Here is a 19,044-nt window from a genome sequence, read left to right on the forward strand (position 1 = left end):
AAAGGTCTTGGAGACTGGCTTTCGTTCACGGAGGGGGCCAAAGGCCTGTGGTGAAAATTCCTAACCCGAGGGGTGGATTATAGATTTCAGTTAGAGAGTACATTTTTGATGGATTTTTCAAGATATTGGATATGATGAGATTATAGTATAGTTATTAGTTGATGTTTATTGCTTGACTTTGAGAGGATATTTTATAACGCTATGTGAATGTCTCACGTTTGGCTATAATTATATGATGTTATCTTGTGACTTATTCAATGCTATGAATTCGATTTTCGATAAAAATGTAAAATAGAAAAAGTATATTTATTTTTGAACTTCTCCACTCACTGAGTTATCAACTCATATATTTTCCCACATTTTCCTTATCAGACAGCAGTTGAGTTTCTGGGCATCTTTTAGATTTGAGCGTTTGATTTTGGAGTCAGAGCCATAGGACAGAGGTTGTTAGCATAACTCACTTTGTAGAGAATGTAGTCTGTATTTTGGGACGCATGTTCATGTTTAGATGTGATTTTGCATCACTTGTAGATAGTTATGGGGCTCACTATGTATTTTGTATCCATATGTAAATTTCATTTTATTTCTTGGTAAAAGTTGAGGTTTCAGCTATCTTTATTGTGTTGTGTTATAGTTTGGAATTTGTGTGAAATTGATCACAGGTTGGTTAGTCTTGTTTACAGGGGAGATAATGCTGAAATTCTGTTAGAAAAATGATGTATAAAAAGTGACATATTGTACTTGTAGTAGCCTTGATGGTGGGTCCAACTTTTAGTTGGTATCTATCATCGGCGCATGCTATGTTCGGATCCAGTAGTGTTACATGGGGCGAGGTGTATCAATTTGGTATCAGAGCATGCATTAGAGTCCATGGGTTTGCATTGTACATGCATACATACTGATCATTCGCATATCATGCATTAACTGTAGGTGAGTCATGACTCGTAGTGGTAGAACTCGAAGGCTCCAAGATATGTTGTCCCAATCTCACATTGCTCCTGACAGAGATGAACTAAGAGAGCCCGAGAGAGTAGATGAATCAGTTCATCAGCCTCCTAAACAACGAGGACAGGGAAATGTGATTGGAATTGATCCTATTGTTGTTGCATCTGCCATGCGTAATACTGATAGATATTTCAATATTGAGAGAGCTACAAATTAAGGGTTAAAGTTTTCACTGGCACAGTCGATCCTGCAGTTGCGCAGGCATGGATGACCAAGATAGAGAGGGTATTTGATGTTATGGGTTGCTCAGATGATCAGAAGTTGTGTCTTGCCAGTATAGCTTTTCATCCACAAACAGATGGTCAGTCAGAAAAAACTATTCAAACTTTGGAAGACATGTTAGGAGCAATTTAAAGGAAATTGGGAAACTCGTCTTCCTTTGATGGAGTTTGCTTATAATAACAGTTATCATTCGAGTATAGAAATGACTCATTTTGAAGTATTGTATGGTAGGAAATGCAAAACTCTAGTATGTTAGGATGAAGTTGGCGAAAGAAAGCTATTGGGTCCTGAATATGTCCAGATTACCGCTGAGAAAGTAAAGATAATTAAAAAAAAGTTAAAGACAGCCTAAGATAGACAGAAGAACTATGCAAATAGACGCAGAAAAAACCTTGAATTTGATATCGGGGATAGAGTTTTCCTACGATTGTCACCATGGAAAGGTATTATCAGATTTGGTAAATGAGGAAAATTGAGTTCGAGGTATATTGGCCCATATGAGATTGTTCAACGCATCGATCCAGTTGCATATCGATTGGCTTTGCCAACAGAATTGTCCATAATTCATGATGTATTCTATGTTTCTATGCTTTGTAAGTATATTCCAGATCCATCTCATGTTTTGGAATCACAGCCAGTAGAGTTGAAGGAAAATCTTACCTATGAAGAAGAATCAGTTCAGATATTGGACAGGAAGGAAAATCTTCACTATCCCATGTCACTTCTTCTACAAGTCTTGTGGAGAAATCACGCTGTAGAAGCAGTGACATGGGAAAGTGAAGAGCAGATGCGTTCTTAGTATCCTCGAATTTTTCGCACTTAGTCAATTGAATTTCGAGGACAAAAGAAATGGTAGGCAGTGGAAACTCAAACCAATCCATTATAAATTTATCCAAATCCATTATATATATATATATATATATATATATATATATATATATATATATATATACACAATCAAAATCTCATAACACACACACACTTCACACACCAAGAAAGCCGAGACTAGGAGAAAAAGAAAGGAAAAAAAAAGAAGAAAAGAGGAAGAGAAGAAATAAAAAAATGGAAAAAAACTCTCCAACGTGTTAGGAATTAAGTGCTCCATCCTATTAGGCTTGAATTCCTTAATTTTGAAAGGTAAGTAAAAAGTTACTTATTGAAAGGTTATGTTTAATTTTATAGTTGTTAGATTGTTAGATTAAATTCAATTTTATTGAAGGGGTTAAGTAAAATAAACTAGGAAATTTAGTAAAATGAAAGAAAAATTAGTTTTAATACTTAAAGAGGCTTTAGAAATCGCCTAAACGCGAAATAATTAAGTTTGGATATCGCCTATTTAATTAATGAAATTTCTTAAAATAGTTAATTATTGATTAAAAAATTATATCGTATTTCAAGCGACGATACGGATATCGGGACAGCGTACCAATCGAGTTGATTTTGGAGTACATAGTTATGTGAGTGAATAATATAAATATTTTTAAAGTATTTATAAATTAAGCACATTGTAAAGTATGTGCAATTATGTGTTCGATTTTATGATTATTACAGAAATCTCTTTTATTATGATACATATGGAATCTCAAAGATTATTTATGGCACATTTATAATTTGGTATATGAGACATATGATATTGAGATCGATCAGAAAAGTACCCATGATTATATACTTCTTCTAGTTCACAGAGGGGCCTTGGCCGTGTTCTTTCCTACACGGAGGGGTCTTGACCGGACATTGGTCTTGTTCACAGAGAGGCCTTAGCCGTGTTCTAGAATTGATTATGAAAGGTCTTGGAGACCGGCTTTCGTTCACGGAGGGGACCAAAGGCCTATGGCAAAAGTTCCTAGCTCGAGGGGCGGATTGTAGATTTCAGTCAGAGGGTACATTTTTGGTGAATTTTTAGGATACTGGATATGATGAGATTATAGTACAGTTATCAGTTGATGTTTATTGCTTGACTTTGAGAGGATATTTTATGACGCTATGTGAATATCTCACGTTTGGCTATAATTATATGATGTTATCTTGTGACTTATTCAATGATATGAATTCGATTTTCGATAAAAATGTAAAATAGAAAAAGTATATTTATTTTTGAACTTCTCCACTCACTGAGTTATCAACTCATATATTTTCCCACATTTTCCTTATCAGACAGCAGTTGAGTTTCAGGACATCTTTTGGAGTTGAGCCTTTGATTTTAGAGTCAGAGCTACAGGACAGATGTTGTTAGTATGACTCACTTTGTAGAGCATGTAGTCAGGGACGCATGTTCATGTCTAGATGTGATTTTGCATCACTTGTAGATAGTTATGGGGCTCACTATGTATTTTGTATCCATATGTACATTTCATTTTATTTCTTGGTAAAAATTGAGGTTTAAGCTTATTTTTATTGTGTTGTGTTATAGTTTGAGATTTGTGTGAAATTGATCACAGGTTGGGTAGTCCTGCTTACAGGGGAGATAATGCCGAAATTCTATTAGAAAAATGATGTATAAAAAGTGATATATTGTACTTGTAGTAGCCTTGATGATGGGTCCGACTTTTAGTTGGTATCTATTATCGGCGCATGCCACGTCCGGATCCAGTAGTGTTACATGGGATGGGGTGTGTCAGAATAGGGAGAAGATAATAGAGAGAAAAATAGAGATGGGGTCACGGTGATGGGGATTAGGTTTTGTGGTGGGGTGGGTGGTTAAATAAATTCAAACCTGATTTTTGCATAAATAAACTTCACCCCTTAATTTTGAATTTGAAAGTTTAAGTACCTGGTTTTATGTAATTTCCACTTTAGTAAACCCACATGCAAATGGAGGTGGCAACTGTACCGGGCCTGGTTTTGAGGTGACCCCTTGGCCCATAATAGGCTTCCACTTCTTTTGAATCTAGGCCTACACGGACCTTAGGCACCTCCTTCTGGCCAGGCTATGGATTGCCCGTGCCAATTTGGACATGTGAGTCTGTGACCCAGCCTATTTTAACAATCCTATATCCAAAAATGTAGTCTTTATCATTGTCTTTCAATTGACTTGAACCTGGCCATGATTGACAGTGAATCGTATTCCTGCAAGTAGTGGAACTAACATAGAAGAATCAAGTATATAACAGAAGAAATACAAATGATACAATTTAGTATCCTAGCTGAAATGTCATATTTTTTAGCTGGAAAATTATACAAGCAAAATTTGGATGACTAATGTAACATATATATTTATCTTCCATCTAGAAATGTAATGGTCATTTCGTTCATTGAACATGCGACATTTGTGCTGGTTGAACTTTCAGCAGTAAGCAAATCTCTTTCTGTGAAGAAACCAGGTTTTTTAGCATCAGGCAATACACCTTCATTTCCCAACATTAGCACTATTGAAGACATGTTTGGCCTATCTTCTGGACATTGTTGAACGCAAAGCAATCCCACATGAATTAATCGCAGAACTTCTGATATATCACTCGAGACACCAGGGTGTGCTTGGACAAGTTCCAAAGACCGACCTTCTTTATAAAGCCTCCATGCCTGTACTACTTGAACTCATCTAAGAGGGCCATTTTTGGAACCCAAATTCTAAATGGAGTAATTTCATTACAAATTAGATAGAAATAAACACATCGTACTTACATGTCCAAGAAGGTTGTGGTTGTGATCTCTGTGAGAAAATCCTCTGTTTCTTTTGCCACTCACTATCTCAAGCACTAGAACACCAAAGCTAAATACATCTGATTTTATTGAGAAAGCTCCGTCTGCTGCATATTCTGGTGACATGTAACCGCTGCGTGATAAATTAACCAAGAAATTCAGTTATAACCACTAGAAGAGAATTTGGTTTATCATGGGATTGAGATTCTTACTGAGTTCCAACTACTCGGCTCGTGTTAGCTCCAGTCTCATTTCCTCCAAAACTTCTAGCCAAGCCAAAATCTAATATCTTTGGATTCATGTCAGAATCTAGCAAAATATTGCTGGCTTTGAGATCCCTATGGATTATTCTGAGACATGAATCTTGATGGAGATACATAAGGCCCCTGGCAACGCCATTAATAATGTGGAAGCGCTTCGGCCAATCAAGAACTGTACTTTTCATTGGATCTGCAAGAAATAAAAAAAAAAAAATCGCTGTCATGAGAATAATTTGATTGTTGGATAAAGGAAATGAGAAATTACTTCCAGTAGCAATAACAAAGTATCTTCAAGCATACAATAGCATGAAACAGCACATAGAATAAAGATTAATGACGTGCCGAAAACGCAATTTTTGTTTTTCTTCTAGGCGAATATGATATTGAGATCTTTTCCTGGAGCGTGACAGTCCTTTGTGGCTCCGGTGGCGACTAGATTAACGCGTTATTGCTTCAAGAGAAAGTCCGATTCGATAGACGGCTCATTGGGATAGATGTAGATGAACAGTACCCCCTATAAACATATAGGAAGTTTTCTCCTCGTACGGCTCCCCTATTTACAGTTGATCAGAATATCTTTCCTCTGGATTTGATTAAATGTTTATGGAACTAGTTTACTTCACTGTATAACTGATAACCAGTATAGAATGTGATAATTCCTGATTGTGCAAGATGAATATTTCTTACCAAATAAAATCAAATCCAGACTTCTATTAGTCAAGTATTCATAAATTAACATCTTTTCCTCTCCTTGAATGCAGCACCCCAGAAGCTTCACAAGATTTCGGTGCTGAAGTTTAGCTATACAAATGACTTCATTCTTGAACTCATCGAATCCTTGAAGTGAAGTTCTTGATAGCCGTTTGACAGCAACTTCCTGCCCCTCCTCCAGCCGCCCCTATATCAGAAATCAAGCATGTAAAAGGAATTCATTTTTTATGATAGTGATTTACATAATTCATCTTCCTCCCACTTTCTACTTGTGAGGAAGGGTAATTTTGATGCCTTTATGTGTACTAAAGACTTCATTTCGTAGAAGAGTAAATTTCCAAATTATTCTGTGAACAAAATATTTGATGTGGTGTGCTGATTAAACATCAATAAAATTTGGAATGAAATTTGAAAGCATCAATTCCCATTGTAGTGCCGGCCCTGTTATATTAAAAAAAATATGTATTACCTTGTAAACAGGTCCTAACCCACCCTCTCCAAGCTTATTGTTAATTGAAAAATTATCAGTAGCTTTAGTTATTGTATGTACGTCGAACAGTGGTAGCTCTATGTCTTTATTGTGGCTTTCATCATGGTGATTGTCTGTAAAGTGGTGTCCAAGGCCGCCTAAAACATAGAGAAAAGCAAAAGACGGTTTCCATTTGCATAGATAAGATTGGATTCTCCACTTGTCTTTAATAAAAAAATCATAGATTTTGCTAGCATACCTCTTCTTAGCCTTTGGTTAATCATCTTTCTTTTCCAAACACACAGAATCATACTCAGACCCAGCAGAATTATTCCCATACACAACGAAAAACTTACTAGTAGAATTTCTCTTTTCTGTCCTTTCAAGTCTGCACAATTAACCAAAAAAAATTAAGAAAAAGGGATTGCTTTTCAATGATGATACATCCTTGAAAGTGACAAGCTCACACATCATCTATAAAGGAAAGTAAGTTCCGAATTATCCTATTTTCTACTTGTTCGTCTAGTAATGTAAACATTCTACTTCCTTTGAATTCAAAGATATGTGTGTTTTTGGGATAAGCTTTCTATTAAGCCTGTATTTATTGTAATATATAATATCAGTGAAAGCCATAATTATAATGAAAGTTTCTGCATCTGTAAACCAGTTTTTGGATACTAATATTAATAGAATAGATTGAAGCTAATGTGAAGCCCTGAAACTAAGCTGCAAAATTAAATCGATTGAATCTAAAAAAGTAAAGCTGTACTAAAGGAGGTCGCTTTGTTTGAGCTCATTATGAGATTTTCAGAAGTTTTAAGTTCACGAAAATGTTATATTAGAGAAAAATCTTCAATATTATAATTTGGATATACTTAAAGAAAACAGTAGACATGTCGTGAATAGTTAAGCATTTTGTCGAATAAATCCTTACCGGATTCAGAAGAAGACATTCTAATGTAGATATCTTGTCCTTCTGCTGATAGCTCTTTGATGTCAATTAAGTCTCCAAACCAAATTAAGCATCCAGTTCCACCTCTACTTATATCTAAGTAAGTATAAGCAGAACAATTGCAATTGTTTAAGCACTCTATCTTGCATTCTTTGAGTGTCATTCTTTCATTATACCAGGAATATCGTGTATCTGGCAATTTAATACCAGAATACCTGAGAAATACATCTGTTTGACAATTCAATGGATTTCTGCGAACACACCCGGTTGACCAATCTGCCTTCTTCCAAGCTTCAGGATCTTTTTTGAGAAATCTATTTAAACATCCACAAACAGGAGAATTTGCAATATTGCAACTACCATATGCACCACAGTATTTATAGGTATCACAATTATCTGTTGGAGCAGTCAGGTAAACTTTCCATTGACATTTTTGATCTATCCATGTCCAGCGCTCGGCAACTCCACTCGGACTCAATGTAAACCTTGAGATAACTGACCTGTTAAGGAGACCATACTGATAGTACACCTCTTTTTTTTTTAGTACTAATTCAAATTTGAAAATATCATTTTTCCTCAAGTTTGGTGTCCCACTAAAACGGAGACCATTCCAAGGACCAGTTTTATACTGCTCAACTGAACCTTTTTTCAAGATATTTTGTGGATAACCAGTAGGATCACAGTGATATGTAAAATCTCCTGAACTTGGATCCTCTTTGCTCTTCCATGATGATAGATAGACCTCTAATTCAGTTGTAAAGTTCCAACCGAGCTTCATACCTGGTAACAATGTATCAGTCGGATAATTAAAACTCTCCCATAGAAAGTTCACTGGGTCATCATCATTTGCATCTTTCACGACGAGGTTTCCCGAGTCCAGCAATTTTGCAACTGCAGTTTTCGCAGGTCGTGATGTATTCGAAGACCATATGATGACACCATTAGTGTCGTTTAGAAGAACTAGAAGTCCTGGTTGGATAACCTTCAAGACTCCAGATTTATTTGTGAGGGGAATTTCTCTGTTGGCAACCCATACCACGGTCTTAGCTGGTATTTCCTTGTACCACATGCCCACGTATTGATTATTGGAATTTTCTAGGCTAAAAAATCCCAATTCAAAGCTTCCGCCAGATGAAACCAGGGTCTCACCATCTCTAATGATCAGTGTACTAGTTATAGTATCCGTTTGATTAGAGATTTTCAGAATGAACATAAAAAAGGTGAAGACAAAAAGTAAGGGGAAATATTTGTTTCGTATATCCATGGTTCTTGTTCTGCCCCTCATTCACTCTGTTTTTCATGTTCAATAGATTCACAGACTGGAAATATTAAAAATTAATAATAAATAAATAAATAAATCTAAAACTTATATTGACTGAATATGTGGTCCAGTGTTCATACCTTTTCTTGACTTGGATTAAATCATAAGAGGATTGAGAAATTGTCAATACAGTCATGGCAACAATTGGCGAGTCCCAAGTATTATAAGGTGAAGATTATGCTTCAAATATCTATGCATTCTAGAACAAAAATTGGAAATTAATCCATTATCGTCTCATGAATTTAAAAATTAAGGTCAAATTAAATAGATCTAATTTAGATTCTACTGGGTTGTATACCCATGTAGTATATTTTTCTTTGGTTATAAAATATTTTTTTATATAATAAACAAACTATGATTTTATTTATTGCATGTATTTGATATCAAACATTCGAATCAAAAAGTATGTGATCACTTGTGATAATATAAGTTGGGTGCTTATATTGAGAAAGCATAGTATGACACAATTTATATTTTGATTATAAATGTTTCGTTCACAACCAAGGTATAAATGTTGACTCCTGTACTGAAATGTTGTACTATTGACTCATTCACTATTCAAGCTTCGCGATTTATCCTTATCGTAGAAATAATTAAAGACGAAACTACTACACTTAGAGTTTATTAAATATACCACAAGTCGAGTTTAATTCTATGGCATAATCGTGCGAGAATTAAATTTGAGTTGATCGTTGTGGAGTCGTGTGTATCTATTCGGGAGTTTAATGATTTTTAATTCATCAATGGATGAGATCAATTTTATTGACCAAATATCCAGCGAGTTGGTGGATTGAGAATGAGCAAAGCAGATAACATTAATTTATGTCGTGGCCCATAAATAAATAAGGGTAAAGTGACTACTTAAGTATTTTTTGTTGAACAATTATAAATCTCCTCAATGCTTAGCTATAGCTAAACTTTGACATCTATAAATAGTTCACATGACTATTGAAAATAGTACTTAAGTTAGTCAGAATAATAAGAGGGAGAATGTGTGTGTGTGTGTGTGTACATATACTTAAAAAGTGCAGTCTTTTATCTTTAGGGGAAAAAATTAAAAATTAATAACTAGATTGAATGGTTTAGAATCGATTAGACAAGATCTAATTATTGAAGTTTTGTTCATATATGTTCGATCAGGTCATATGCAAGCTCGAAAAATTTTCTAGACTCATATAGAGTTATTTAAAATTTTTTTAACTTAATTGTAATTGTGATTAAAGTTCAAGGACTACATGTGAAATTATATCAAATTATTACCTAAGCTGATATCTATGACAAGGGTTTTGTGCCTATAAATATAGGTACATAAGGGCAAAATTTTTTAACAGAAAAGAGAAAATGTTGGAAAAATCATTTTCTTATTTTCTTGATCTTTTCTTGGTCAATTCAATCTACAATTCGATTTCTGGTTTAATTAAAAGAAAGCGTTCATGTGTCGGTGTAATCATGACTTTAGAGAATACCATAAAAAGTTTGAAAGTTCGAAGCATCAAGAAAACTTGAAGTCCATAATCTAGAGAGTTAGAGATTTATAATTCAGACCAATTCAAGAATTGAAAATTGAATTTGGGTAAATTCGAATTCTTCGTTTCTTGATTATGAAATATAAATGAAGACGTAGTAACGATACTGAATTCTTAAATTAAAAAATAAAATTATTTTTTTGGATAATCCTTGTTCTGCATTCCTAACACATTTTTTCCTTCATTTACATCCCATCAATTTTCATGATAATTAGGGTCAACACCAATTTTATTTTAAAGAAATTGAATTATACTGCCAATTAACACATTATTGATTAAATACTGACTAAACACTGGCCCACCTCAAGGAATTTCAGTCAGTTTAAGTTCTAGCAAGGTTGAAATCAAGAGCCACCCCAGCAGCCGGGAAGTTGCCTGAATTAAGTCCATGTTTAATTATCATTCTTTATAATAAAATATTCTTTATGGCAATTTAAAATTTTTCTTACTTTTGAACCATATATTCTTCAAAAATTTGCTATTCAAAAACTCACTCTTTCAATACAAATTCTGTCTAACAGAGGCTAAATGTGGACGCTGCCGTGTATGGGAGGGAATATTGTGGAAATTTCTCTATTGTTGGTCCACCATTTGGAATTCTATTGTTGGACAATTCAGCTCATATGAACAGTCTTCAAAGACAACACTGCTTGTTTGCTTGACTTGTCTTGGTTCAGGATGATTGATATCGATATTGACATTACTATGACCCTACTTGGACGCTTCTATAAAAGTATTTTTAATAGAGAATGCCATTCGTACACTCCAAAGTGTACATTATGGTTGCCACTTTCTTAGATATAAAAAAATGATTGGAGGAAAAAACGCCTTTTCTTTTTCTTTTTTTTTTGGAACTATCAAACTTGGAATACACTGAATGCATGATTAATTTTTAAGTGATCTGGACGCTACTTTAGAAATATTTTTAATTGATTCCAAAGTTTGACGATAAGTTTAATCACTAAGATTTTTTTTTTAATTATTTATATCATGGAACTCTTTTTTGGAAAAAAATAAAAAAAGTTGCATCTATACCCTCATTTTTTGAATGTTCATATTTGCCCATCATAACAAAAGATAAATTTAGCAATATTAAGGTATATTTGCCATTGTCACCTAGGCGCGATGTGCGGTGAAAACGCCAAGTCAAGTGCCTTGGCACCTTATTTATCAATCAATGATTGAAAAAAAAATTGCATAGATACCCTCATTTTTTTAATGTTCATATTTGCATGTTGTAAAAAAAGATAAATTTAACAATATTAGAGCATATTCAATAGACTCTCTAACTATAAGCAATGTTCTAACAGGCACGCCGAGGAATCACCTAGGCATGGTGCACGGTGAAAACACCAAGCCAAGCGGCTAGGTGCCTTATTTAGCGGTCAAAATGCGCGCGTAGGCATGATAGCGCACATTATTATCTTTTTTAAAAAAATTTTTTATTATTCTTTTAAGTTAAAACTTAAAAATTGATTTCTTCACTTTGTCTGCCCCATATTCAAAAAAGCCACTTGAAGCCTTAAACAAATGACAACTCCCAAAAATTCCTATATATTTACTATTTAGTATTTACATTTTCAACCTATGCTTTTGTTGGAAACTTTGAAAAAATGTATAAAGTTTCTATAAATCTATTTTAGATGTTTGATAGGAATTATTTTTAATTATTAAATATTTTTTGATTGATTAAAATTAAAATAATATTAAAATAAGAAAACGCCTTTTAACCTTTTTTTACGTCTATGCCTCTCTTAAGCTCGCCTAGCTCATAGCTTCGCCTCCACACATAGCTACATAATACCTCTTTTAAAACATTATAGAGTCAATGCTTTATAATAAATTCCAATAGATTCTTTCACCTAACTTTTTTTTTTTTAAATAGAGAATGAATTGATTTTTTAAATTTGAAGAATCAAATTCACCCTACAATTTTATTTTATAATAATTGCATTTAATAAGTTACATATTTCAATACTCTATTTCTTAAATTATTCAAATTTTATTTGAATTGTTTTGTCATTAACATATAAATAAATATAATAAACAAAAAGATGGAAAGAAATGTTTCTTGAAAAAATAAAATGGAAGGTCAAAATAGATAGCATTGTTAGAGTTACAAAAAAAATTTATTCTCTCTATTTAAAGATAATATTTATAATAAACAAGATGCTTTTTATAAATAGATAATCTCTTAGAGATACTCTTACTTTAACGATAGAATTTTTAGAAACATAAATGGAATATACCCCATTTCTTCCTGTTATTTATGCCAAGGCAATATAAGAGTTTCTTTCACCTTTGTTTAGTGGTGGCAATGGGTCGAACAAAGCCGGCTCGAGCTCATTAACCATGAGTTTGGGTTGTGGGTCATGGGCCGAGCCAAACTTGGCCCACAAGCTCAATGTCTGTGTGTGTGTATTCTGTTTAACCTTTCTATTAGGCTACCATAATTATTCGGAGAATTGAAATAATGATGTAACAATCTTTCTTTTTCATTAAATTGAAATATTTAATGTATAAAATTTATATGATGTTTGATTTGAATAACTAAATTATATGAATATGAGATTTATGAAGTTGTAGAAGTAAAATGTAAAAATAATAAATTGAATTGAGATTTGAAATTAGATAAATAAATTATAATTTGAAAACCCTTCTCTTTTTATCCGGGTTAGGGACCGACTACTTATTTGCGAGTAGGCGAGTTGAAATTGGATACGAACAACTAATTATGTTTACAATTTATTTATTTGTTAAATGAAGCTTCCAAAAACGAGAATCCATTATCTCAAGTTACAGGTATTGTCATTGACGATGCTTGGAATTTGAAGAGATGGTTTCTTCATTTTCGGAGGCTTGATTTTTAAAAAAATAAGCAATCTTCATTTTCATTAATGATGTAGAGAACATTTTGATTGAGTTCAGAATTATAGTTCCTCGAGTCTTTAATCTGACAAGGTATGCATTCACCTGCTTCATTCTCCATGCAAAGCAACAACTCTTGACTCACTCAAGATGTCTGGTAGTTAAGATTTGAAAATTTGAAATTAGATTTTATTTTTTATTAAACCTTTTTTTTTTTTGAAAACTCTCCTTTTATCCGGGCTTGAAACCGACTACTTAATTTTCGAGTAGGCAGAATTAAAATTTTAAACGAACAAGTTGTTATCATTTACTTGATTATACACAATTTTCTCATACAGATAATGTATTCAAAAATATGTGTCTTGCCAATTCTTTACGCACATCAATGCTTTAAGAATATATTCTTTGAGTCAGATTCTTAACTTGGACGGAGTCCTCTTTTCTGTACTAAAAGTGGTCTCCAAGCTATAATGCTAATTGGAGGCGTTAGTAGATCTTTTGCAATGACAGAAACGACAGGGCATTTTTGTTCATTCTCCGGCCAAAAATTGAGTAAATCAAATTGTATAGTATTAATAGGTTCTACGCTCCTAAGTGTTTGATGATTAAAATATTTAACTAATTCAAAAGGCATTCCAGCAAGACTTGCGTCTGAAGTCGAATTACATGCATGAGACATACTACAAGAACATTCTGCTTCATATTTTTCATTCCTAATGCCTTCAAATAAGGACGGAAATTAGACTTCATTAACTAGAAGAGTAGTAGAAGGGGTTGGTGTGGTGGGTGTTCGATTAATATTTGTACCCAAGCACTATGCGTATGTTTCGTACATTGAAGTGAATGTGTTTTCTAAATTCGAATAAGTAATAGGTGCATCAAATTTTAAACAGTTTGTTATTTTATTAATAATATATTTAGTATCTCTTAAATTGTACTCGGGGTTCATTACACTTGTTAATGGAAATAACATTGGCAAGTCTTCCCATTATTTTCTAAACTTTAATTCTATAAAAAAAAATCATGAAAATCGGGATCATTTTTGTATTTTTGAAAACACTTTGCAATGATATGAAGACGTTCAAGAGCTATTGAACTAATGAGGTAGTATATTCCGGAATAAGACATTTGTGGAATCATAAAAGCTTGTCAAATATTTTTATTTTTATTTTTTTGCTTTAAAGGCTAGTCCCAATCAGTATCAATCAAAACAGAATCATCGGCATTTCTTACATACCTAGAGTTATAAAATTTAACGATTCAATGTTCATAACCTTCACATTATTTTAATAATAAGTAAGTAGAGTTCCATCTATATCCTACATCAATTATAAACTTTTGGAATCTTGGCCAACTTGTGAACAAAGTTCTTCAAATGCTTGTTTCCTATTTTAGAGATATGCTCATATAATTTTCCGCATCCCTAACTCTATCAATTTGATTCTTAATATGTCATGTAACACCCCAAATTTTAATTATATTTTCATATGGGCTAAATTTAATGTTGGTCGTTTAGTAAATGAAATAGTCTATGTCCAACCTTCTCAACACAATAAAACTCAAAAGTTGAAGTGATAAATGAGACCCCCTTATTTGTATAAACGATTTATTTTGCTTATGTGTACTTTTTAAAATTTATCGTCAGTTACTTGGATCGAATATTTAAGTATTTTAGAAGTTGATAAAAATATACCAATATTATACTCATTTTTTAGCTCGTGTCAAATAATATGATTTGGACTCAAGAAAAAGTAATTTTGAGCTAGCTATACATGTGTTATTCCAATAGAAAGAAAAAGTATTATCCTCAAATATTTTATTAATATACAATATAAAAATAATAATAAGAAAATGGGACGGTCATATATATGAAAGGGTAATAAAATTAATTTAAACCTAAACATGGCATTCACTTTAAATTGATTTAGAACTCATTAAAATCATTAAGCAATTGTGTGTGTGTGTATATATATATATATATATATATATATATATATATATATATATATGTTTATTTATTTATTTATTTCACAAGCTATATTTCAAATATCTTGGTAGCAATTGAGATAAAAATGCATAGTGCAAAGTGGTAAATTCTTATTTCTTGATCTTTATATAAATTTTGCCATGAAATACTATAAGGTTTTAGGGTCGATTTCTACGTTGAATCCTATGGGGATAGACCGTTAGGTCGAATATGTAAATCGTATGGGGTATATGAATTTTTAAGAAATTCCTTGAACCCTTGGATGTAGTGGCTAGTTTGCTTTAAATCTAAGATATGTTGGTATGTTATGTCATTTTACATTTCTATCACGTTAATAAGAGTATGCACATATTTTTACTGAGTATTTTCAAAACACTCACTCTTACAATAACTTTTCAGATTAGAATTGATCATGTGGATGCGTGGAAGATTGATCGAATGATGCGCACGTTATTATAGTAATTTTGGTGTTTGAGCCTTGAGATCCCATGTCAAGTTGAATTTGACAAATTTAAAATCTTCATATTTAAGATTTAATTATATATGAAAATTTTTATTTAAATCGTTGAATTTAAGATTTATTGAACAAATCCCAATATTTATACAATCATGTTAAAATCTGTGTAAACTAGATAAGAAAGATTTTGATAACACTTCAAATCCTCATATAAAAAATAATAATAATAAATAAATGTAATAGACTTGGGCGTTGCAGCTTGGTATCAAAGCCAAATCTATCTTTTTGGAGGCTGGATTTAAAAAAATTATATTTTTTACCATCATGTATAATATGAATTTTGTTTAAGTAAATTATGAGAAAAAAAAAGAAAATTTGTGGTCCCAACATTGAGATGATTTGACTTAGACGGTGGTTTATGATTATGTTAAAAACAATGTACATGAATGGTGAAAAGTGTGTTACTGTTCACTGTTATAATTTGAGTTGATAGTTTATATCAAGTAAAACTTTTTGTTATATAACTTCTCCTTCAAGCCTAGTTTGAAGCCTACCTTTTTGGAAATGATAAGGAAAAATTCTTGAAAAGCTCCAGACTTTTGAATAGTTTAACCGTTTTGCTTTCTTTTGATTTTTTAAGCATATTTATTCAACAGGGCATAACTTAGCACTTATTCATTTGCTTCATTGCTGATCTGGAACTTTATCACAAAGCAAATTGTTCCTTATAATATATATATATATATATAGAAATAGACTTAGAGTAATGTGTTGCTTAGGTATCTTTATTTTTATTTTTGTTAAAAAAAATAGAAGTTCTATATATTATGAGATTTTATTAGAATCTTAAATAAATATATTAAAATAAGACCTATAGCATTTAACACTCGTCAATCAATTACTGTTTGACGAGCCAAGGCACGAAATAAAATGTTATGTTTCATTTTATTTTTCGACCATGATATATGAATTATTTAAGCTTAAATTCATAAAATGCTTATGAGATATTTAATATGAAATGTGTTACGCAATTATTACTTTGTTTTAATTTACATGAAGGCATGATGATTGGCCATTATATTAAAACCACAAGTGCATAACGTATACTTTGATATCATTAACAAAGATAAAATATAATTGAACCCTTATGTTACAAACATGGCTAGAACTTATCAAATCTCTAGAAAGACCATAACTTGTAGAGTAGTGTTGAACCGTAGGTCTATCATTCACTCTAATGAGAATTACTTTATTGACCCGACTCATTCGCTTGTTGAACACGTGCAAGACATCTATGAAAAATATATGGTAGCTGTGGATGCATGACTAGAGATCATGCATACCAGGGCTATGAATAACCTCATACACTCACTTTCATCTCAATGGGGAAACGTGGGGGTTATTGTTAGGGATGAAATGTTAGAAGGTAACCCTCTAGAGCACCTAAACACTATGAATTTGGCATATATTGTCAAACCTTTCTAGATAGGTGGAGCAAGAGCTTAGAACCTAAATCGGAGATAGTAAATAAGCTCAATGATAAGGTTGAGTCTAAGCCTAAGCTTGAGCCTGAGCCTGAGCCCGAGCCCAAGCACAAGCCCGTACCTTAGTTTGAATCGGACCTAGAGGAAGATCTTGAATGGGAGCATGGAGAGGACTTTGGGTTAGATTTAGGAATGGGCATTAGCATGACCTTGCCATTGGTTGAGATGGACATAGAGTCTGGGCTGAGGCAGAAGACTCCTTCAAAGATGAAGCTCCACCAATAAAGATTCGTAGGATTCATAGGGATTAGAAACTTAGATTCTTTTTCCCTTTGTAATTTCTTCATTATGTTACTAGAAATTAAAATTTGTCGAACTATTGTATATCTGGATTTCAAAGAGTATTATTAATAAAAAAATTAATTTCATTGAGCATATTGAGCTACTATGTTATCCAACATTTCTAAGACAAAATTTATTTTTGTTGATGTAAAAAATATGGCAAGACAATAAGACCAATCAGCTATGTTTAGGGATCTAATAAGGGTGGTGCACGACCTGGGTAGGAATCAGGCACCACACCAGCACCTCCTCAGAATAGACGGGGAAATGTCAACAATACGGGTTCAATTGTGGACCATTTTTGTCGTTTCAAGCTTCCTTCTTTCGATGGCAAGGCAAACCCTTTGGCAGCTGAAGAGTTGTTAAGATTTCTGGAATGAATCTACAAACACATAGCATAGGTATCATATGCCAAATTTTTCTGGTTGGAACAGCAGGCCACATGTGGGAGTCTACTTCGCTCACCAAAATGAAGGCACGGCAACGTGAAATGACTTGGGCACAACTCAAAAAAAAAGTGATGACAAAGTACTTTTTCCAATCCTTGAGGGCACAGCTCAAAAAGCACCCCAAATTTTAATTATATTTTTATATGGGCTAAATTTAATACTGGTCATTTAGCAAATGAAATAGTCCATGTCCAGTCTTGTCGTCACACTAAAGCCCAAAAGTTAAAGTGATAAATGCGACCCACTTATTTGTATAAATGATTTATTTTGCTTGCGTGTATTTTTTAAAATTTATCGTAAGTTATTTGGGTCGAGTATTTAAATATTTTAGAAGTTGATGAAAATATATCAATATTATACTCATTTTGTAGCTCGTGTTAAATAATTTAATTTGAGCTCAAGAAAAAAGTAATTTTGAGCTAGTTATTCCCGATTGGTTCTAATAGAAAGAAAAAGTATTATCGTCGAATAATAATAATGATGATGATGATGATGATGGGAGCTTTCATGGTATGATTACATATATGAAATGAGAGCTTTCATGATACAGTTATATATATGAAAAGGTAATTAAATTAATTTAAACCTAAACATAACATTTACTTTGAATTGATTTAAAATTCATTAAAATCGTTAACAAATGATTGATTAATTTCATTAACATGAAAATGCATTTTGATTTATGTAAGCTACATGCATAGTGGTGGAAAAATATACATATATGTGTATATTTGAGATGAAATGATTTTTCTTCTACCAAAAAGTTTATATTGTACACATTTTACACCACTAACACTTGCGGAATTGAACATAGTGTGTGTGTGTAAAGAATACATAGTGCGAAGTGGTAAATTCTTATTTATTGATATTTATATAAATTTTGGCATGAAATACTTACTATAAGGACTTAGGGTCGATTTCCGTGTTAAATCCTACGAGATAGACCGTTAGGTCGAATATGTAAATCCTATGAGATATAAAAATTCTTAAGAAATTCCTTAAGTCATTGGGTATCGCAATCAGTTTGCTCTAAATCTAATAGATGTCTGTATATTATATTATTTTATATTTATATCATGTTAATAAGAATATACACGTATTTTTATTGACTATTTTCAAAATATTCAGTTTTACAATAACTTTTCCAGAGTAGAACGAGTTGTGTGGACTCGTGGAAGATTGACCGAGTGATGCTTATGGGGTCACCAAGTAAAAAATTTAGAAATGATTATTACAATTTTTTATTTGAAGGATAAATTTTATGTTAAATTCCATGCACATTATTTTAGTAATTTTTGTGTCTGACGCTTGAGATCCCATGCTGAATTGAATTTGACAAATTTAAATTCTTC

General features: G+C 32.5%; 1 protein-coding gene across 3 annotated transcripts; it reads right to left on the reverse strand.

Annotated features, from left to right (window-relative positions):
* Nucleotides 1–4,294: 4,294 nt before the first annotated feature.
* LOC111395709 (G-type lectin S-receptor-like serine/threonine-protein kinase At4g27290) lies at nt 4,295–8,577 on the reverse strand. 3 transcript variants are annotated; one of them, XM_023021832.1, is made up of 7 exons: nt 7,241–8,576; nt 6,566–6,694; nt 6,307–6,464; nt 5,814–6,024; nt 5,079–5,316; nt 4,849–4,999; nt 4,295–4,746 (listed from the first exon to the last, which is right to left on the reverse strand). In XM_023021832.1, exons 1-7 carry the CDS (start codon nt 8,541–8,543, stop codon nt 4,441–4,443), a joined length of 2,496 nt encoding a protein of 831 aa, XP_022877600.1. In that variant the 5' UTR covers nt 8,544–8,576; the 3' UTR covers nt 4,295–4,440. The 3 variants fall into 3 exon arrangements, with proteins under 3 accessions (XP_022877600.1, XP_022877601.1, XP_022877602.1); XM_023021833.1 differs by having other exon boundaries at nt 4,529–4,751; nt 7,241–8,577; XM_023021834.1 differs by having other exon boundaries at nt 4,618–4,765; nt 7,241–8,577.
* Nucleotides 8,578–19,044: the final 10,467 nt, after the last annotated feature.

Source organism: Olea europaea, chromosome 6, assembly GCF_002742605.1.
Source record: "Olea europaea var. sylvestris chromosome 6, O_europaea_v1, whole genome shotgun sequence".
Classification (NCBI taxonomy): Eukaryota; Viridiplantae; Streptophyta; class Magnoliopsida; order Lamiales; family Oleaceae; genus Olea; species Olea europaea.